The sequence below is a fragment of the Hydractinia symbiolongicarpus genome, chromosome 14 (assembly GCF_029227915.1).
Source record: "Hydractinia symbiolongicarpus strain clone_291-10 chromosome 14, HSymV2.1, whole genome shotgun sequence".
NCBI lineage: Eukaryota > Metazoa > Cnidaria > Hydrozoa > Anthoathecata > Hydractiniidae > Hydractinia > Hydractinia symbiolongicarpus.
Genome location: NC_079888.1, coordinates 8,842,196 through 8,861,128, shown reverse-complemented (window position 1 = coordinate 8,861,128; position 18,933 = coordinate 8,842,196). Strand labels below are relative to the sequence as shown.

Genomic DNA, 18,933 nt, shown 5'->3' with positions numbered 1-18,933 from the left:
GTATCATTCATCTGTACACGATCCTCTTAAACGTACTTTTGTTTGCCTCACGACTTTTCCTGATCAGTAGGTTAAATATTGTAAAACATATTTTGAAATATCTACTACCATGGTCTAAAATAGCATATTAATAGGTCTCAATTTCAAAATATTAAATAAAAAATATTTTTTTTCAAAAATTTTGTCTACCACATTCTCTTGAGAGTGCTACTGCTTTTATATTTTGACGATCGTTGATACTAAATTTGCAGCAAAAGAATAGACACACTGCTTATGCCAGTCTTGACATACTGGGACATTATTTCCAGGGTTGGATTTTTTCCAATTTTTTTGGCAAATTTCTATACCTAAAGAACATTAGTTAACGAGTCCTTCATTGTTTGTGCCACGCCTAATAACTCATCATTTGGCAATGGTATAAAATCTAAGATTAACTAAATAAAAATGTAAAAAAAATATGTGGGTAGCTCGGTGTGAGGAAAATTAAGCCATTGGTACATTTAAAATACATATTTCTTCTGAATAAAATTAAGTACCTACATACCATGAGGTTTTTTCTTTTCTGTTTGATTGTTTTACCATCTCTACAAAATATTAGCAAGATGTACCTAACTGAATTTAACTAAACTAATAAAATAACAAGAATGAAATCCTGCAAAAAATAATAAAAACATACCATATGTGGCCGCATGTTTTTCCAGGTATGTTATTTTTTGTACTTTTTAGAGCAGGCAGTACACAATAACTTGCTATTTTTTTCTGAATTCCACTACTTCCATATTGGTGTCGTCTACAAACAGTACGACTTGAATAACGATGAAAATACTTACTTCTTCTCTACCTCTTCAGTCTTCAAGGTTTATGTCATCTTCGATATTGATTTCCACATTTTCATACTCATTTAAATTTCTTAGAATTTGATCTAAAATATTTAGTTTGCTGTCTATAACGTCGTGTACCTCCTCAGTCACCATGTTCGTAAAGAGCACATTGTTCGCTTGGTTGGGAGAATCCATTTTTTCATCATTATTTTTATAACTAATCATTGTACCTTCCAATATATATATACCTTTCCAAAGTTTGAAATTAAGTTCCTACACAGACACCTGCCAGAACCTGCACTTTGTTTCAATAGAATCAAAAAAGTTGTTCTCCTTCCGTTTTATTTCTTCCAAGGCAATAAAATTTTCTTATGACTATGGTAATAATGACCTTAGTAGCTTAATTTAATTAATTTGTGGACTGATCAATCATGGAAAAATTATTTGGTTTATGCGGTTTTCATCTGGGAAATTTTAAGGAAAATTTTCGAATACGCCATACTTCCTTTACACCAAACTTTCCTTAAAACATTTGCATTTATTTTGGGTCAGAATCAACTTTCTGAAATGTGTAAAAATTAAGCATTATGTAGAATCATAGTAGCAAATAAAACTCTCAAATAAGTTCCAGATAATTAACTCTTGCTTAAGAGTTATTTAGCCAACTGATTTTCTTTTTTACCTTATAGTTACATCGATACGATGACAGACACCAACAAATGTGCTGGCTGTTTCAAGAAGATACGATGTCGGTATTTAGTTCGCGCTCTCGACAAAAGCTGGCATGAAAGGTGTTTACGTTGTGATGTATGTGATGAGATTCTGTTCAGTTTTGGGAGTCGCATGTATTTCAAACATGGAGGAAAGTTTTGTAAAATGGACTACATGAGGTATGTGTAGCGCCTAAGTCACGATACACAGTATAAAACCGCTTTTATATAATAAAGATTATATTATTTTGGATTACGTTACTTATGTCATATTTTTACACGTGCGCTGCTACTAACGTCAGAACGTTCTTCTTTCTTTAGCACGTGTTCGTCTCCCTGTCTGGGGACTGGGCCGTGCTTACATGACCACGGTACGTATGCGTTACCTGCTAACTATACGCACAATAACACACACACGATATTGCACATAGCTTGTATTAACAGGGAATTGAAATTTACATAAAGGGGGTCTTTTACAAGTTTGAATTGACAAATGGTGAATTGAACTACCTGTTACTAACATGGTTTTCCTACATGGCATGTCGTTAAAACCTTTTTTAAAATATATGGAATATATGGAAATTAACTTAATTTCGCAATTTCGCGATAAAAAAGTTTTGACCTTTTTTGGCGAATAGTCAATTCCTATTACATAATTTGTTTTTTATTTACACACTTTTTTTATAAGAGCACCAAATGTCTAATCAAAGTGATCATTATTCTTGATTCTCAAATGTTCTAAACAATAAAAATATTGCTTTCAAAATAAAAAGCAGGCCTGACATTATCATAAAACAAATTTTTATAACGAAAAAGCGTGTAGCATAAGTTTACGAGAATTCATGAAATAGTTAAAGTAATTTTGTCCTTTATAAACATAACGTTTGTGTCCCAAGCAGATTCTTTGGAGGAATCATCATTATTAGGATTTGGGTGAGAAGTTTGTATATAAGGAAGTGCGGAAAGGGTCAAAAACTTTTTGAGTAGAACAAGATTTTAAATTTCGTGAGAATTTAATTTTACGAACGATGAAATTGATAAAAATTCGAAAGAACATATTTTTGTGATTGGTGGCAGTTAAACCATTTCGCAAGCACAAAAACTCGCGAAATCGCGAAGCTTAATTCACGCGGAAGTTTATTCTTAATAAAATACCTTTAAAAAATCTTCTCTTCAAAGCTAACAGTTTAAATCAGGATCACTCAATCGGTTAAATATGTTGTTGTTGTTGTTTGCTAAATATACACACTTAGAGGATAATTAAAGGTATTAAAAGTATTAGAATCAAAGTAATCCTGAAGGTGTATGTTACCATAAATACATACCCGCTAATTGATATTTGATGCCGCTTAACTTTCCATAAACACATAACAAACTTCCTTCTTTTTTTGGCTATAGGCATAAAGATAATTTTCCAGCATAGACAGTATTTTTCATCACAAGCATAATTATAACTATCCATGTCTTTTCTAAACATTTCTTGTGTAAATTCCAGTGAAAAAATCCACTAGTACCTCGTACCTCGGAAAGATTATAACGAGTCAAAAAAAAATTGTAAAATTCAATTCTCTATTCGTTTTTACTCAATTGTATTCAGGCGGAATAAATGTTACCGATAACAAAAAACAAATAAATTAATTACCCGTGACTTAACAGAACGTCAGTGCATGTCGATTTCTTCTTTTAAACGTGCGGGGAAGATATTTCGTAATACATTGATAACAGAAAGAAATTGATTTTATTGTGCGTAAAATATTCTTATGGAAGGTTATGAAGTCGTTATAATTTGCCAAACAATGGAATTTTAAACACACAAAATACGAGTATTTTTAAATAGGGTATCCATTAACCTTTGGAGAAATACACGGGAAATGTCCAGCACACATTTCTCTCATTAGTATTTTGTGTATCCGTGTTAGCCTGTTAGCACTTGGAGAGTGGATAAAGCTCCACGCAATTATTTATAATTAGAAGATGTTAGGATTGAAAGAATTTTATAATGCCATCATCACCTTGCCTGTTTCAAAATAGCAGGGTTAACCCAGCCTTAAAAAAAATTGGTTCTAGTTTGGTCCAAGGTGCTCCCTAGATCCCTACGCAGGATATAGCGTTTTTTTCCATTTATTTTAATGTCATTTAGCCTATGCATTGATTTCGGCGAAACTTTGCGGTGATTTTGGTACCGCAACAGTTTCTTCCTGTAAGCACCTCGTACCCAGGGCTTCTTTGTTAGGTTTTTTGTTCATTTTTCCGTCCCAGCGTACAAAAAGCATAGCTAGCCTCAAAACTTTAAACATTTTCTGTAATGTTATAACAAAAACCGGTTTGGAAGGTCTCAGAGCGAGCTTAATTATGCGCATGTTAGTTGTCAGAGAGTGTGTTACATGGTGTACAAAAACGCTAGCTAGCCTCAAAATGTGGTCAAATCGGAGGAACTAATATAAGATAAAAAAGGTCTTTCTTTCAGTACTATTTTTTTCAGAAACAAAGTAAATTTCATTTCTTCTGTCTTTTAAAGCAAGGGTAATTGACCTGTGTCGCATCAGTCAGGGTTTATTTCGTGACGATATAGAAAGATCTGAGTAAACATTTTGTATCGCTTTCAAAAGCCCGGAGAGAAAGATTGAGGGTGTAAGTTGAAAATTGTTACGACCAGTACTTCAATAATTAGCAAAGTAGCAAAAAAATTATTATTTTATTCAACAGTATTCTGCATCGTTATAACTAATATCATTTTTGCTGGGAAGGTAACCTTCAAGTAAAACTTCTTTTGTTGAGGCACTTGAGACACAAAACAACTTCTTTATTTGAAATTTTTGTGGTTTAAAATTATGCAATGTACGCATTACTTGGTTTTAACATAGAAATAATATGCTAAACTCACTAAAACTCACTTAAAACCCTGGTACAAACCAATCTTAAACGCAGGACCTTCATAGATAACAATATCAATAGAAACTAAAAGGCTGCCCTGGGCCTATAATCGTGATACTAAAGATCATGATTTTTTTTTCTTTTTTTTAATTATTATACATTACTTTTTATTTTGACAGACTATTTGTTCCTGGTGGACCATGTTCAATGTGCAAGCAGGAAATTCCTTCCACAGAGAAAGTTTTAAAGTTTAAAAACAATACGGCTTATCATTTAAAATGTTTTGCGTGTAGTGTGTGCTGTTATCGATTCTGTGTTGGCGATATTGTGTACATCCCAAAACCGGAAGTCGTATTATGTCAAAACCATCAATCATTCTTTAACACATAAAAGACTGTAATATAAATATTGCAAGAGCTATGGTATAATTTTGATTATTATTTGTATATATTTTTTCAAAGTTAAGATGTAAATAATAATTTTTTTACAAAGATAATTTTCACCTCTTAGATACTGCTCTATGTAGCTGTGAGGCGTGTTAACCACAGTCGTGGGAACTCTCTGGAGCGAGGTTATTTGTTTCACTTCCTTTGTAAGACAAGAACTTTGAAATATTTTAGTCAGAATGAGGAATGTTTACATGCTTTTTTCAATTTCTATGCTAATAAAGGCCATCACGAACACAGCCTCTCGTTAGTAAATACAACGTTTTCTATTCGTTTTCTATTCATTTCTTTTTGTTTTATAAATTTGTGACAAGTGTCATAAAGACATTGAATTTATTGCGGCGAAACTTAGCGGTGATTCTGGTATCGTAAAAGTTTCTTCATGCGAGAACCTCGTCGCCAAGGCTTTTTTTGTTTTGTTTTTTGTGTAATTTTAAAATGACGTCTGCATGATTTACTGGTTCAAACCATTCTCAGGCATTAACTGACCAACTTGATCTGTAGTGGTGTGTACTCTACGGGCAGAGAGGGTTGAACCTTTCCGTGAAAAATTATACTTTGGAACATTCGAAACCAAAAAAGTGGTGAAAGCGTTTTTCACAAAATTATTGATAATTGTCTACTACCAACTAGCATAAAATGTGATAAACTTCACAAGCCTGTGAAACTTTTAGCCTGCAATAGTTTTTTTCTTAAGTTAGAACGTTACATAAAGCAAAAAATATCTACTGAAAGTTTAATTTCAACACAAAAAGTGGAATACAAAAAAAAATTAATGGGAGGGAGAGGGGGGGGGGGGCAAAGCTCCTTTAAAAGTTCTAAACTTAAACAATAGTATTGTATCTTTTCAAATATGCAAACTTAAATAGAGAATTCGATTGAAAAGGGGGTTTTGCCAAAAGTGGATTTAAAGCTACATTTTGTCTTTTTTGCAACCTACTGCAAAATTTAGTTGAAAATGAAAAAATACTAAAAGTACGACATTAAAATAGGTGTTAGACAAACCTAACTATTAAAATAAACAAAAATAAAATATAAGTGATTTACAATATTTTTTAACGCTTCAAGAAATGGGCAAGAAAAAAAGTTTAAGAGAAGGGTTTGAAAAGGACTGTTAACTCAAAAAAGAGGTCCCTTTGACCATATTAGTGTTTTCTTGACCATAAAGAAGTACTCGCACTAGGTTTTCATCAGAAAAATTCGAAATATCACCAATTATTTCTATAACATTAGTATGGCCTACATTAGATTTTTGACTCTTAGCTACTGCCGAAAAAGTACTAATTTTGCCCATGTTCGTTCCAATAATTATTTGCCAAGTAGACAGAAGGCCCACGCCATCTCAAAATAATTCAAATTACTTAAAACACATGGGTTGACACTTAAGATCATTGTTCCGACATTTGAGACCGCCCCTTCGATGCTCTTGGCAGCCTTAAATGTAAGTTATGGTTAGCCTATTAACAGGTAACTATGGCGACAGACCAAATAAATCTTTTCGAATTTAAAGTACTCCGTGTTTGACGATAAAAATGTTTGGAAAAAACAGATATTTTTGATATAGTTTCCTAATTTATTTTTAAAAAGGAATTTTCAATTTTTTCAAGGTTTATAAAGACATAACAACACCGGTAATTTGAAAATAAAATTCAATACTTAGCCCCAGCTACATGTCTACACAACTTAGCTAGCGATATATACAGTGAAGCTCAAGTGGCAATGTGAAATGACGATACCTAACCTGCTATAGGTAACTATTTTTCACGACCTACCCAAGAGACTCGGCGTCGCAAAACAGTCGTATCACTAGATGTAAGTTCTCCTGTGATTTTTTGTATGTTTTTGTGTTTATGTCAAAATGGATTTTCACAGGATGTGCAAAAGATTTTTTTTTTTCGTGAAGAAGGATGCGTTCATTTCATATATCGCACACGTTAAGTTTTTGATGTCGAGTTTGTGGTTATTAAGCTCGCTTTGGCAGTAAACATTTAGAACTTTAATAAAATATCAAATTGGTTAAACCTTGATGGTCATATAAAACCACGTCGTTTAGCGAAATTTCATAAATAAAAAATACAATAAGTAAAAAAAAAGTATTGACTCGAAACTCGTTCTAAAGCGCTTTTAGACCCAAAATTCTAACGTAAAATTTCGCGGAGTGTGATTCAATATGGGAGGTGGGGGCGAAGAGAGTTAGCGAGAGAAAAAAATGTTGCTCGTCATGGTTCGGGGACAAAGAAAGTGTTTCACTCTAAAAATGCTCCAAAATCCCTAAATCGAGGGGATCGAAAGCCCCGTCTGTCCTCTGTCGCTGAGGTCCATGAATTGGTTTAGTATTTATGTGTATTTTATGCAAACCATAACGAAATGACGTGACGTCAAATTTTTTATGTGCTATAACAAATTACAAGTCGTTAATTAAAGTATCATAATATATCACAAATCTATAAAGACTATAAGGACTATCTGTTAGCCTGTGGAGAAACTCACAAGAACTTGCCGGTCGCTATTCGCCGCTACCATTTTTAACTTACAGATCTAGGAAGCTAAATAGTGACACATAAAATGATTATTTTCATAGCCAAAAATATTCAGAAAACATTACAACAGTCTAATACAATTACAATTACAACAGCTAACCAGCTATATTACAACAAAGCTAAATACTGTGTATTTTTTGCATGTCTTTCAAAAAAAATAATTGTCATAAAAATGCCCTCAAAATGTCATATTTTGTATCATCCTCAAATAGAAAATCACCTTGTACGAAAGCCATTCTTAAAATTACCCAGCATCTGTTTTCCGATTACTCCCTCCAAATACGAACAATCTGCCTTCCTTTGCTTATGGTTTACCAGAAGCAAAAATAATTTCGTTATTCATCCTGCCCTATAGTTCGAGTTACATTCAATCAAACATTAGCAAATCACACGATTCCATGCCTGTCATTTCTACACCCAAAAATAACTTTATTCAAGTGGCATCCTAAGTGCGGTGCATACTTACTTACTTACTTATTAAAACTGTGCATTGTGGATGTACATCTATCGTTTTAAAAACATGAAATTTGGAAAGTAAACTTTCAGGCTGATATTCTTGTGCATCGTCTTTAACCTCATCAACATCTACGTCTGCAGCAAACACAGGTACATGTAAAAGATGCAAAACCAAATAAGCTTGAGACGACAATAATAGCAATCTGTACACCTTCCTTTTGTTTATGCCACCAATTCTTTGGACCTAAACATCACAAAAAATATGTAAAGATATAAGCCTGGATATTTCTTGGGGTATTGGAAGTTGGAATTAGTAGTTTTTCTTATATTAATTTCTTAAAATAATACAACTATATCTGTCTTTCATTGTCTAGAAATTATAGCTATTGTTTCTTTAAAAATCAATATATACTTTTAAAGTGAAAGCTTTTCGGGTTACGTCATTATCAGTAACATACAAAAGTTAAAATTAAAAAGTATACTCTGTTTTATATACAAAGTTGATACATTAGAAACATCATAATACATGAAATAGAAGTAATTAAGTGCGGATAAAAGGAATAATTAAAAGATATTATACAAGTTAAAAGATAATTTATGAAGTTATGAATTATTAATTTAATTATTTATTGTTTAAAGTCGGGTCCATGATGGCAATATAGGAACCTTCAAAGTTTTTCTTTGTCTATAATTAACTGGTGCTTTAGAGAGAATCTCCTATGCAAATTTATGTTCTGGATATTGTTTGTGTCTTGAGAGTTCTGATATTTTTTTCCTCTGGGTTTTCCGTATAATAAACCTGTGCGATATTATCTCTGGAGCGTTGAAATCCCCCAACGAAAATTTTTAAAGCGTGAAAAAAGTTTAGATAAATTAGCTGCCTGCTATAACTAAAAATCTAATAAAAATGAAGAAATCCAGGGCCGTTTTTGTTTATGTAGGGAATTCCTATCGACAGCTAATGGCTGACGTCATCATATTTTAAATGACAGATCTTGTCATCATTCTTTTTCTGCCTAAGTGAATTTTTCCACACGAAAATCTACGTCTTTGCATCTTTCTTTATAGCAGTTGAAAAAGTGTCTAATATCCAACCTCGTCCCCAGGGGTTCTTATCTTTTTGACATCGACGAAGAAACACCTGGTACAGACTGGTGAATTCTGTAAAGCGATTGGTTTATATCTGACACAGATAATTTATTCAAGCGTTAAAATATATACAATATGCTATAAAGTGACGGATTTTGTCACAAAAACAATGAAACATGAGAAGATCCTGACTACGACAAATTTTCAAAAGAATTGACCAAAAAATGGTGAGTCGAGCAGTAAATATTTTTTAAAAGATGTTATTTTGGCAGATTTTTTTATTGTTGAAATTTTTTAAATAATTACTAAATAAGTGGGACAAAATCGGTTACAAAGTGCGATTAGACTACAAAGTGCGACGAAATTACAAGGTGATACACTAAGATCCTCACTGGCATTGAAGAGGCATGCGTTTTGTAGAGTTTCCAGTGCACTTTCGACTTCAGTATTAGTCGGTTTGTCGATTGGTTCATCGAATACTTGCACTGTGCTGCGTTTATTAGTTTCTTCATTTTAATCTGATCTTACTGATTCCAATATCTCATCAGTTTGGCAAGTTTTTCCTTTTATTTAACATAAGTTGAAACAGTGTTCTTAGGTCTTTCTAACACGTCCACGTCAAAGGTCCCGAAATTTGAGAACATCGCCACAGAAACATTTTGAGGGTTTGAATCTGACCAATTAACCTTAGATTGTAATCTCCCTGATAACATTGACAGACTAGTCGATAAGGCTCGTGAAAAAAAACACTTAGACAGGACAACAATGGAAAAGATAGGTTGTTTTAGGTATTTTGCTGAAGTCAGCAGTGCATAAACTAAAAGAGGTTGGTAAATGTTCAAGATAAGAAAAACAAAAAATAACATTGAGATTAGAAATGACATCATTCCGCTGGAGTAATATTTGGTCTGTATTTTATGGCTCGTAACCATATATTTCCCTAGTAACACTTTAATAGCCACCGCGTGACAAACGTGCATGTAATAAATATTTATATACAAATACAATTGCAACAGTATAAAACACTCTTACATTTAACATGCCTTACATGTCGGCACTTTTAAAAATTCACAAAAAATTTCATTTATCCCAAAAATACCATACTGCTGCATAGTCAGAAATGTTTACTTGAGCCCAAATAAAAGATTGTGAAATGTCACAAAATTTCGACACTCGATCACGTTCCCAACAAAAGTTATGCCCCCATCCTCAGATATAATAGGTTCAAATACTCAACCCGTCGTTCAACGTCGGTTTACCTGTTCAAAATGGTAGTCAAGCAGTTACTTTGTAATGAAGATGTGTAAAACTGACAAATCGCGTTTTTTCCATAGACTAATAATAATTAGTATGTTATAGTTCTCGTTCTTGGCCTGGATGAGAAAATGTCTGTTAATTTTTTTTTCTGTAGATCTTAGTATATGTACTTTTCACCTGAAAATTCCTAAATTTAAAAATATAAATAGTATAAAGGGTTAAAATCAACTTTGCACCTAAATCAGTAGCTAGATAGATATCATACTAAGGAGGTATAACAGACGGGATTGAAGACTACTGTACACACTCTATCCTAGGCTGCCATTGAAAAGAAAAAGTGATGGAGTTTGACAGATCAAACTTAATCCCTTTGTGTAAAGTTGTTTACCTGTCAATTCTTCTTTTAAAGAACCATTGAAGACTGTTTTTCGATATGTTAAAATATTTGACTTCCCTACAATTTGCATCTAAGAAAGTAATATAGGTGTGATTTATAGCCATGAACGAACTTTGTTATCCATTATTTTTCTTACTCTTGTGAGTATCGTAACTCAAAACGTTTTAATAGCTACATACTTCATAAAAAGAGTCCCACATAAAAGGAGGAAAGCCTTGTCGACGAAAGTACTTAAAGATACATAATATAATTTATAAAATGCACAAAATTCTATATAGAAAAAAATACCGCAATATCATGGTCAATATTTTAATGTCACAATATGAATCCCCCAATGTTATATCCTGGTCACAACTAAATATGTTCAGCAGAGCTTTTATCTTTAACCTTTGACCTGTGAAAAATGTTTCGGGGTGGAATAAAGGAAGGATGGCGTGTGGTGGCGAAACATATATTGGAAAGTAAGAACTTGGTGGTCGGAGCAATAAAGGTTGAAGATAGAAATATAAATTACAGAGGATAAAAATCCTTTAAAGTTCAATTGCATGTTACTGAGTGCAAAATTGTTATTGATTTTCTTTGCTTAACTTCTTACATTGTAATATGCTGATTGGGTTTGATTGTAGGTAATTATTTGTTTAAAAGAGTTAAAAACCTGGAACATCTCAATAAATTAATAAATGATGGCGGAGAGTAAATGCAAAGTAAAGTTAAAAAATTAACAATCGTGAAGAGGGAGAGGGCATCACTCGGTACTTTCGAGTATAGCAAAACGATGCATATGTTTACTCAAATTACTGCTTTGTGCCAGTCATAAAAGACATTACGTTATACCTGTAGATGCATTTCCGAAGAACGGCTGGCAGGAGTTATCTTTACGTCCAAGAAGTAATCGAATCCCGCGATCGATAATCCGGGAATGCGGACTTTAGCTGACGTTTGAAAAGTTTGATGAAAATCGCTTCCAAAACCGTAAAGTGAGATTCTAACAGACGGTGGAACTCGATTTAGATTTGCATCAATTTCAATTTTTACAGCCTGACCCAATATTTCTTCAAAGCACTCCTTTGATATTCCATCTTTTTTCTCTTGACATGCTATCACTAAAGAGATAAATTAAAAGGATTACAGTAATTATAACACAACGGCAGATTAAGGATGTTTTTTGAATGGTGCAAAATAGCTTCAAAGAACTCTAACGGGTGATTAAGCATAACTATTTTTTTTTTGAGGGGGCGGCATTGCAAGCCAGAGAAAGCACACTGGAAACCAACGCCATTTAACACTCTCAAGTACCTAAAATGGCCTAAAATTAACTCCTAAAATTGTCCATCTGAGTTGGTAAATTTGTTGCTTTATATGAAAGAACCGTATAGTAAAAGAAATTGTTTGCTGGCCTTCGTCCCTCAATAAGCTATAACTCAATCGCAGATCGACAAACAAAACAAAACCCGGTTTCGTTATAACATCGGTTCCACGGCTTTATTAGCTGTGCAACTATCTTATTTTCTGTATGTTTCGACATGTTGAGATGATCATGTTTTCTAGCCATGTATAAATCTTATCTAACCAGTTTTAAGATTTTGGCTACAAACATATATTTGCAGGCAGCATCCTGCTGAAGCCAGCTAGCTATAGCTATAGCTTGCCTTGTTCCTATTCTTTTATAAAAATTATTTAGTTTGATATCTTATCATTTATTTTTATGTTGGGGTTGTGACTTTCTAGCTAGCTAACTCCTGCTAAAAAGTGAAAGTAGCCAAATGCAGATGGGCTACAACAAAATTTGTAGCCCATCTGCATTTGGAATTTCACCAAAAAGCTCTTTTGATGAAATAATTCTTAACGACGTTTCGGCCATACGACGGTCATTACCAAGTAAAAAGTTCAAACACCACAAAATTTGATATATGTACATCGGATGACGTTTGTCCGTAGGGACAACGTTATACATTAGTATAGAAAATAAATACAAAGGGATTAATGCAATGTTTCCATTGAGTATAGTTTTTTTCCTATGGATTAAAAAGCTCTCTTTAAGTTCTAAAACAAAATTAGTATATGCGGTAGAGAGTTTACTAAAGTTGTCAAAACTCGGTACGTTATTGCAGTATATTACATGTTGTAGCACAGCACTAGTATTTTGAGTTTTGACGGCTTTTCCAGTCAGAGAGGAAACAGCCATATGTTCGTAAGCTCTAACTTTGAAATGTCGTACGTTTTTGCCGTAATAGATGGCGTTGCAACCATCGCACTTAAAACGATAAACGACGTTTGAACGCAGGGCCTTTGATGAGCGATCCTTAAATCTGAAAAGTAGCCAGTTCTGCAGCTAGATTTAAAAATAATCCTAAGCTTACATGGAGGAAAACGTTTATCAAAGGTATTGACTAAACGAGATCTTTGTTCAAGAGATAATTTACCTAAAGAAGGTAGGACAGTAAGTAGCTTCTAGTTTAGGAACAGTGGTAACAACCTGTTTCACGTGAAACATTCTATTAAGAAATGACTTTATACGCTGGTCAATTAAGCTGGAAGAATAGTCATTTCGTAACAGTATATGTTCAGATCACGCATTTCCAAATGGAATCTAGAAAAATCCGATACAATGTTAAATATTCTGAAAATCAGAGTCAAAACCAAACCAGTTTTATATTTGTCAGGCAAAAAGCTACGAAAATTGCTATAAACGCCACTAAATGTAGGCTTTCTGTAAATAGACGTAACAAACCTAGCGGTCTCACGAATAACAGATTGTGTTGGCTGTTAAGATAAGCCTTAGTCAACATATCTTCTATAATATACAGGTTCGAATTCTGAGGGCGGTTATCCAACCAAGTCTTTTCATGACGAGATAAGAAAGCATTGGCAAGATTGGGGCCAAGAGATGAACCCATGGCAACACTGTCGACTTGTTTGTATAATTAACTGTCAAAAGTAAAAAAAGGAATTCGCAGTAGTTAACTAAAAAAGTTGTCTAAAATGACCTCTACACAAACTATTAACTTTCTCAGTGTCCTCAAATAAGTTTCAACACAAATATTGATGGTTTCATGTAAGGATATGTTAGTGAAGAGCGATTCCACGTCTAAACTAGCCATAAATGGTTTAGAATCCTGGTTTCTGATTTCAATAGCAAATGAAAAAGAATGAAACAGCGTACTCACCGTTAAAGGGGCCAAGAGAGAAACGAGAAATTTAGCTAACTTATACGTGGGTGTATTTATAGTAGATAAAAAAGGTCTAAAAGGTGGGCATCAACACTGGTTTTATGTACTTTAAAAAATAATATTCCGAATCGTGAACCAGTTGGTTTCAATTTAGCATACAAAACTTTAGTTAAAGATCCATTGTCTAACAACGTTTTTAAAACATCCACAACAAGTTTTTCTTGCTTAATGATGAAGTTAAGTTCTTTGTCCTGTTCACAATTCTTCCTGAACTTGGTAACGTGGCTCAAAATACCAACAATTTTCAGAACATAAATCACTTTTCAAAAAGTAGAAAACCGAATTTCCTTTGTCAGACTTCTGTATAATGAGGTCAAGTGTATTCAACAAGGATACCAAAGCTTTTAACTCTTCGTTGCTCAGATTTTTTGGTTTGTTGGAATTATTATATTTCAAATGATGAAATCGCAGAATCTTTAATCTTCGTTTTAGTAATTCACGGGTTTCAGATGACATATCCATGTTCTTAATATTGCGATACAACTTTTCAAATGATATCATATAGTCTGCATTATCAAATGTCAAAGGTGGAACTGCAAAATTTAAACCTTTAACCTGTAGAGACTTCTCTGCATCAGATAAAATGTGAGAGGAGTAGTTAAAAATGACTTTTTCGGGATCATTTTTTAAATTTTTATTTCTAAACTAGCTGCAGAATTGGCGACTTTTTCAGATTTAAAGACCGCTCATCAAACGAACGATGCATATTGTCCGTCCAACAGAAAAAGGAAGAGAAATTTTTTTTTTAAAACAGACCCAGTTGCTTACCAATGTATGAGTTTCTTAAGCATACTGCATAATTATTGGATATATTTTACCTAGTAATATTAAATTTTCTGGTTGGCGGATACCTGCAAGTACCATTTAGCGAATACAAATTAGCTCTTAAGTTTTTAAAAACCGCGCTTTAGACACAGTAATTAATTGGAAATCCGTCCGACAGATTTTAAGATAATAATTAACACAGAAAGAAATTACACCTACAAAATAAATAATTGAAAGACGAAGTGTAAAGAATGCCGTCATAGTCACAAGAAAACGAATAGTCTGGGTAGCCGGCCATTTCGGGCCGTAATGAAATGTGTGTTACTTAAAATGGGGTGGTCGGAGCAGAGAAGCATTAAAGTACAAAAACATGGCTGCGCAGCATAAAGATTACCTTGTCGGCGATGATCTAAAAGCAGTTTTGGCTTTAATTGACGAGGATATATTGGCAGAAAATTCTGATTTTACATCAGTAGTCACAGAAGATGTTAATAATATCTCGAAAGTAGCTGTGGAAACGTTTAACTGCGATTTGTGTTCCAAAATATATCTTGGCAAACGGGGTTTATCTCGACATCAAAACGCCAAACATAGCTCCAACGTTGAAGGTAAAAACCATTCTTCCGTTCCTAAAAAGCAAGCAGAGGAAAAGTTACATCAATTCTTTCTCAAACGGTGCATGGAAAATGCTGTGGTAAAACTTTCCAATGATGAATGCTATCCACCTTCACTAATGGCAGAGTTTAAGGTTTATAATGTTGGTTCTTTGGATGCTGTTCTTCCAATGTATCAATTAATTAGACATGTCATCGATGCTTACAACGGGGATCTTATCCAAAGTTTTACAAGGCCATACCTGAAGCAGCAAATCCTTTTGGTCCTAATTTTGACAAAAAACTGTGGTATGCTTTTGGGTGTGGAGCTTGCTAACCATGTGTTGGCACATTTATCTTGTGGTAAAATTGAAAATGATGTAATGCCACTTACAAACCTTCCAGTAATATCACAGATAAGGAAAAACAGATAATCTGTTACCTGAGTGGTTATGTGTTAGGGACCTTTTACAGACGTCTTCGTTTTGAAAAAAATCAGTACAAAACATTTATAAACAACAATGTTTAGCTCTTTTACTTGCTGGTAAAGCATCACAAGATGACCAAGAACAAACTGAATATAAGCTGGTAAATGCAGGAGATCGTGGTGGTTTGTGGATAGTATTCTTACGGCAGCAGAGCTACACTTTCGTTTTGTGACCAAAAGTTTTAAAAATGAGATCAACAGCAAAGCAATTGTGAAGCATCTGTTAGAAGATCCCAGTGTCTTGTGTGATTTTAAAAGAGTCCAACAAAAACGTAAAGACCCAGTAAAAAAGGAGGTTGCATTGAACTTGTTAGAAGGACCTTTTAATGTTGTATGTTCGTATACGTGCCTTTTCTTTTGTTAAAGACGTAGAGTTGTCACAAAAGATCAAAGCAAATCGAAATAAGACAAAATCCTTGAGTAAAGAAATAAAAAAGCATTCTTCCAACTTGGAACGATTATATGTTTTGTAGATGTCGTGATGTTCTGGTGGTTCAAATGGTTTAAATTTTTGCGCTGTTTACACTTCATGCAACCTAAAAGTGGACCGGTGTAACCGTAAATAATTACTCCCGGAAAAAAATTATTCCCCCAGTAATAATTTCCTGGGAAATTATTACTCCTGGTGTGGTAATTTCCTAGGAAATTATTACTTCCACACGAAAATTATTACTCCCTTGAAATCACTCTTTTATGAATGGTGGATTACTTTTTTCCCAGTAAAAACTAACTTTCCCAGTAAAACTAACTCATGAAGACATTCCATTGCAAATTTGAATGCGCGAGGTTCCTTTATTCATAATTTTTATACTTTGTTTTATCGATTTCTAATCCTAAGCAGTTCTTTTTCTATGTTTTTCTAGAGTGTCAAGCTCAAGTTATTTTTACTTTTGAAATATTTTATCGCTTTATTAAACGCAAGAAACAGTTCATTTACCAGCGAGATCCCTGATACTTCTTTGTGTGCAATATGCAAAAACACGGCAATGATGACAAAAGCTGTCAGGAAACAAAATCTAGTCACCTGACAAATGCGCGTGATGAGGTATTCTTGCAATTCAGATGATCCGAGGTGCATGAAAATCGTCTGTGAGGACTGTTGGCCTTCCAAAATACTCAAGTTGTGGGATGCCGACTCGTCTTCGAGTAAATCAACTATATCGAGTGAATCGAGTGATGATGAATGGGTCAATATATCTTTTACCAAGTGTATCTGAGAAGACAAAAAGATTAAAATAGTTACGAAATGCTTGGAACAAGAAGGATTTTACGACGAAGGGAAATGATTAAGGTCTCAAGGAACACATTTACCGAAAACGCATGCAGGTCGCTGCATACATCTGTTGTAAAACCAATTTTCAGCAAGGTGAGGCGACCGTCCATGTCGATTACAGCGATTCCTACAACAACAAGCAACAAGACGAAATCCAAAGTGCGTATTTCGGGCAGTCAACATTCAATCTTTTCACAGTTTGTACTTACCACTTTGGTAGTAGCAATAAATTAATAAAGCGCCTGATCATTGTTGTGAGTAAAAAGCAGTGATCACTCACGAATAGCAGCACTGACATGTATTGACTTTGCAATTCGAGAAACAGAGAAACATATAATGCTGAAGAAGGTGATACTTTGGAGCGATGGCTGTGCAGCCCAATTTAGGTCAAGATTCGTTTTCATACTTGTTTCAAGCTACCGTCCGGATTTGGTCATCAAATGGCAGTATACGAAAGTCCACCATAAAAAGGGGCCTATACACGGTATAGGCGGCACAGTGACAAGTGTAGTGTACCGTTAAGTAAAAACAGGCTAAGTCATAACCTTATTTGTACAAATTTTGGCGAGCACTAAATTTGGATATTTTGGTCTGAAATCGTTAAATTAATTGCCCATCAAATTTTATTTTTTTCATTCATCGCCAAATTAAATGCTCGCCAAATTTAATTTTTTTAAATGTTTGCCAAAATTTGTACAAATAAGGTAATCAACTCAGTTAAAAAATTCTACGAGGCTGTGAACCAATTTTATCCTACAATAAATGGCGCTGTTCTAAAATTTAAATGCACTTCTGAAAGAGCCAATTATTCCTGCGTCCCTTAAAATACACAAATTTACAAAATCAGTGTATTAACCACAATTTTAATATTGAGGGGGCCTATATAGAAAAAGTACATATATGAATTTTGCTTTATGTAGTGTCTACTCGCCGAGTGGGAAATTTTTAAAATTGACATCTCTAGATTGGCGGAAAATGCCCTTCCAGACATCAACGATCTCATGTTGAATGTTAAAAATCATGATGAATGTTTCGATATTTTTGTAATTTAGAAAAGCTGCGTTGTTAACTTGCATCAAAATTTAGATAAATATTTCCGTCAGATAGAAAGAGATACATATTTACATTACACGACTACAATAATATAAAAAATGATAAGAACACTAGAAGATTTTAGGGTGCTGGCACAAAATTTACATCGCATTTGGACTTTTTAAAATGTGCTGCCATCCCCCTTAAAACATTCAGTGGTTTTGACCATGAGTAGAACATCTGTTTCATGTTTTTCATTTCTTTCTGGCTCTCTCTCTTTCTCTTTCTCTCTCTTTCTCTCTTCCTTTCTTTTCTTTCTTTCTTTCTTTCTTCTTCCTCTCTTTCTTTCTTTTTTTTTTTAAAGGAAAATTATGAGGGGGGGGGGGGGGGGGTTACGGCACTGAAAATACATGAGAAATGTCACAAGGAAAGTCATTATATCAATTTCTTTTCTTTCAAACAGCAGGAAAGCTTGTTACACTGAGAAATACGTCTCTAAAAAGAAGTGTGGACACGTGGACCGTGATTTCTATTCATTAGCTCTATTTAGAAGCACATGTGCTTTCTGTTTGAATAAACACTTGAATAATGATGAAACCCAAGATTGGTTAAAATACCCCGTATGCATGCAATGGTTTCACTTGCTTGCTTTGAACAATAACTCCGAGACATTAATCTGTCGGAGGGATTTAATTTTGCTAATTCTGATTTTGGATTTACAATCATGCAATGTTTAATGATGCTCCTATATCCAATTTATTTTAATTATTGATAATATAAATATGTTTGTCCAAAAAATTGTTGGTATTAAACCAAAAGTTAGCTTTCTATTCATCGATAATTCTGACGAACAGACGTATTCTTTTTAACCTACCTTAAACTTTTGTTGATTGCTAAGCAAGTTCAACTGCGCGATAACCATCTTCGATAGAAAAACACATTCAAATGATGTTTTGAAAATAT

At 33.8% G+C, this 18,933-nt stretch overlaps 1 protein-coding gene across 1 annotated transcript in view; it reads right to left on the bottom strand.

Annotated features, from left to right (window-relative positions):
• The window catches only part of LOC130625396 (uncharacterized), a 39,716-nt gene extending 36,666 nt beyond the window's left edge, over positions 1-3,050 (bottom strand). The window contains exon 1 of the mRNA XM_057440485.1: positions 2,857-3,050. Within this exon, the coding sequence (XP_057296468.1) occupies positions 2,857-3,008 (152 nt within the window). The 5' untranslated portion in view covers positions 3,009-3,050. The remainder of the gene's footprint in view (positions 1-2,856) is intronic.
• Between the last annotated feature and the right edge of the window lie 15,883 nt (positions 3,051-18,933).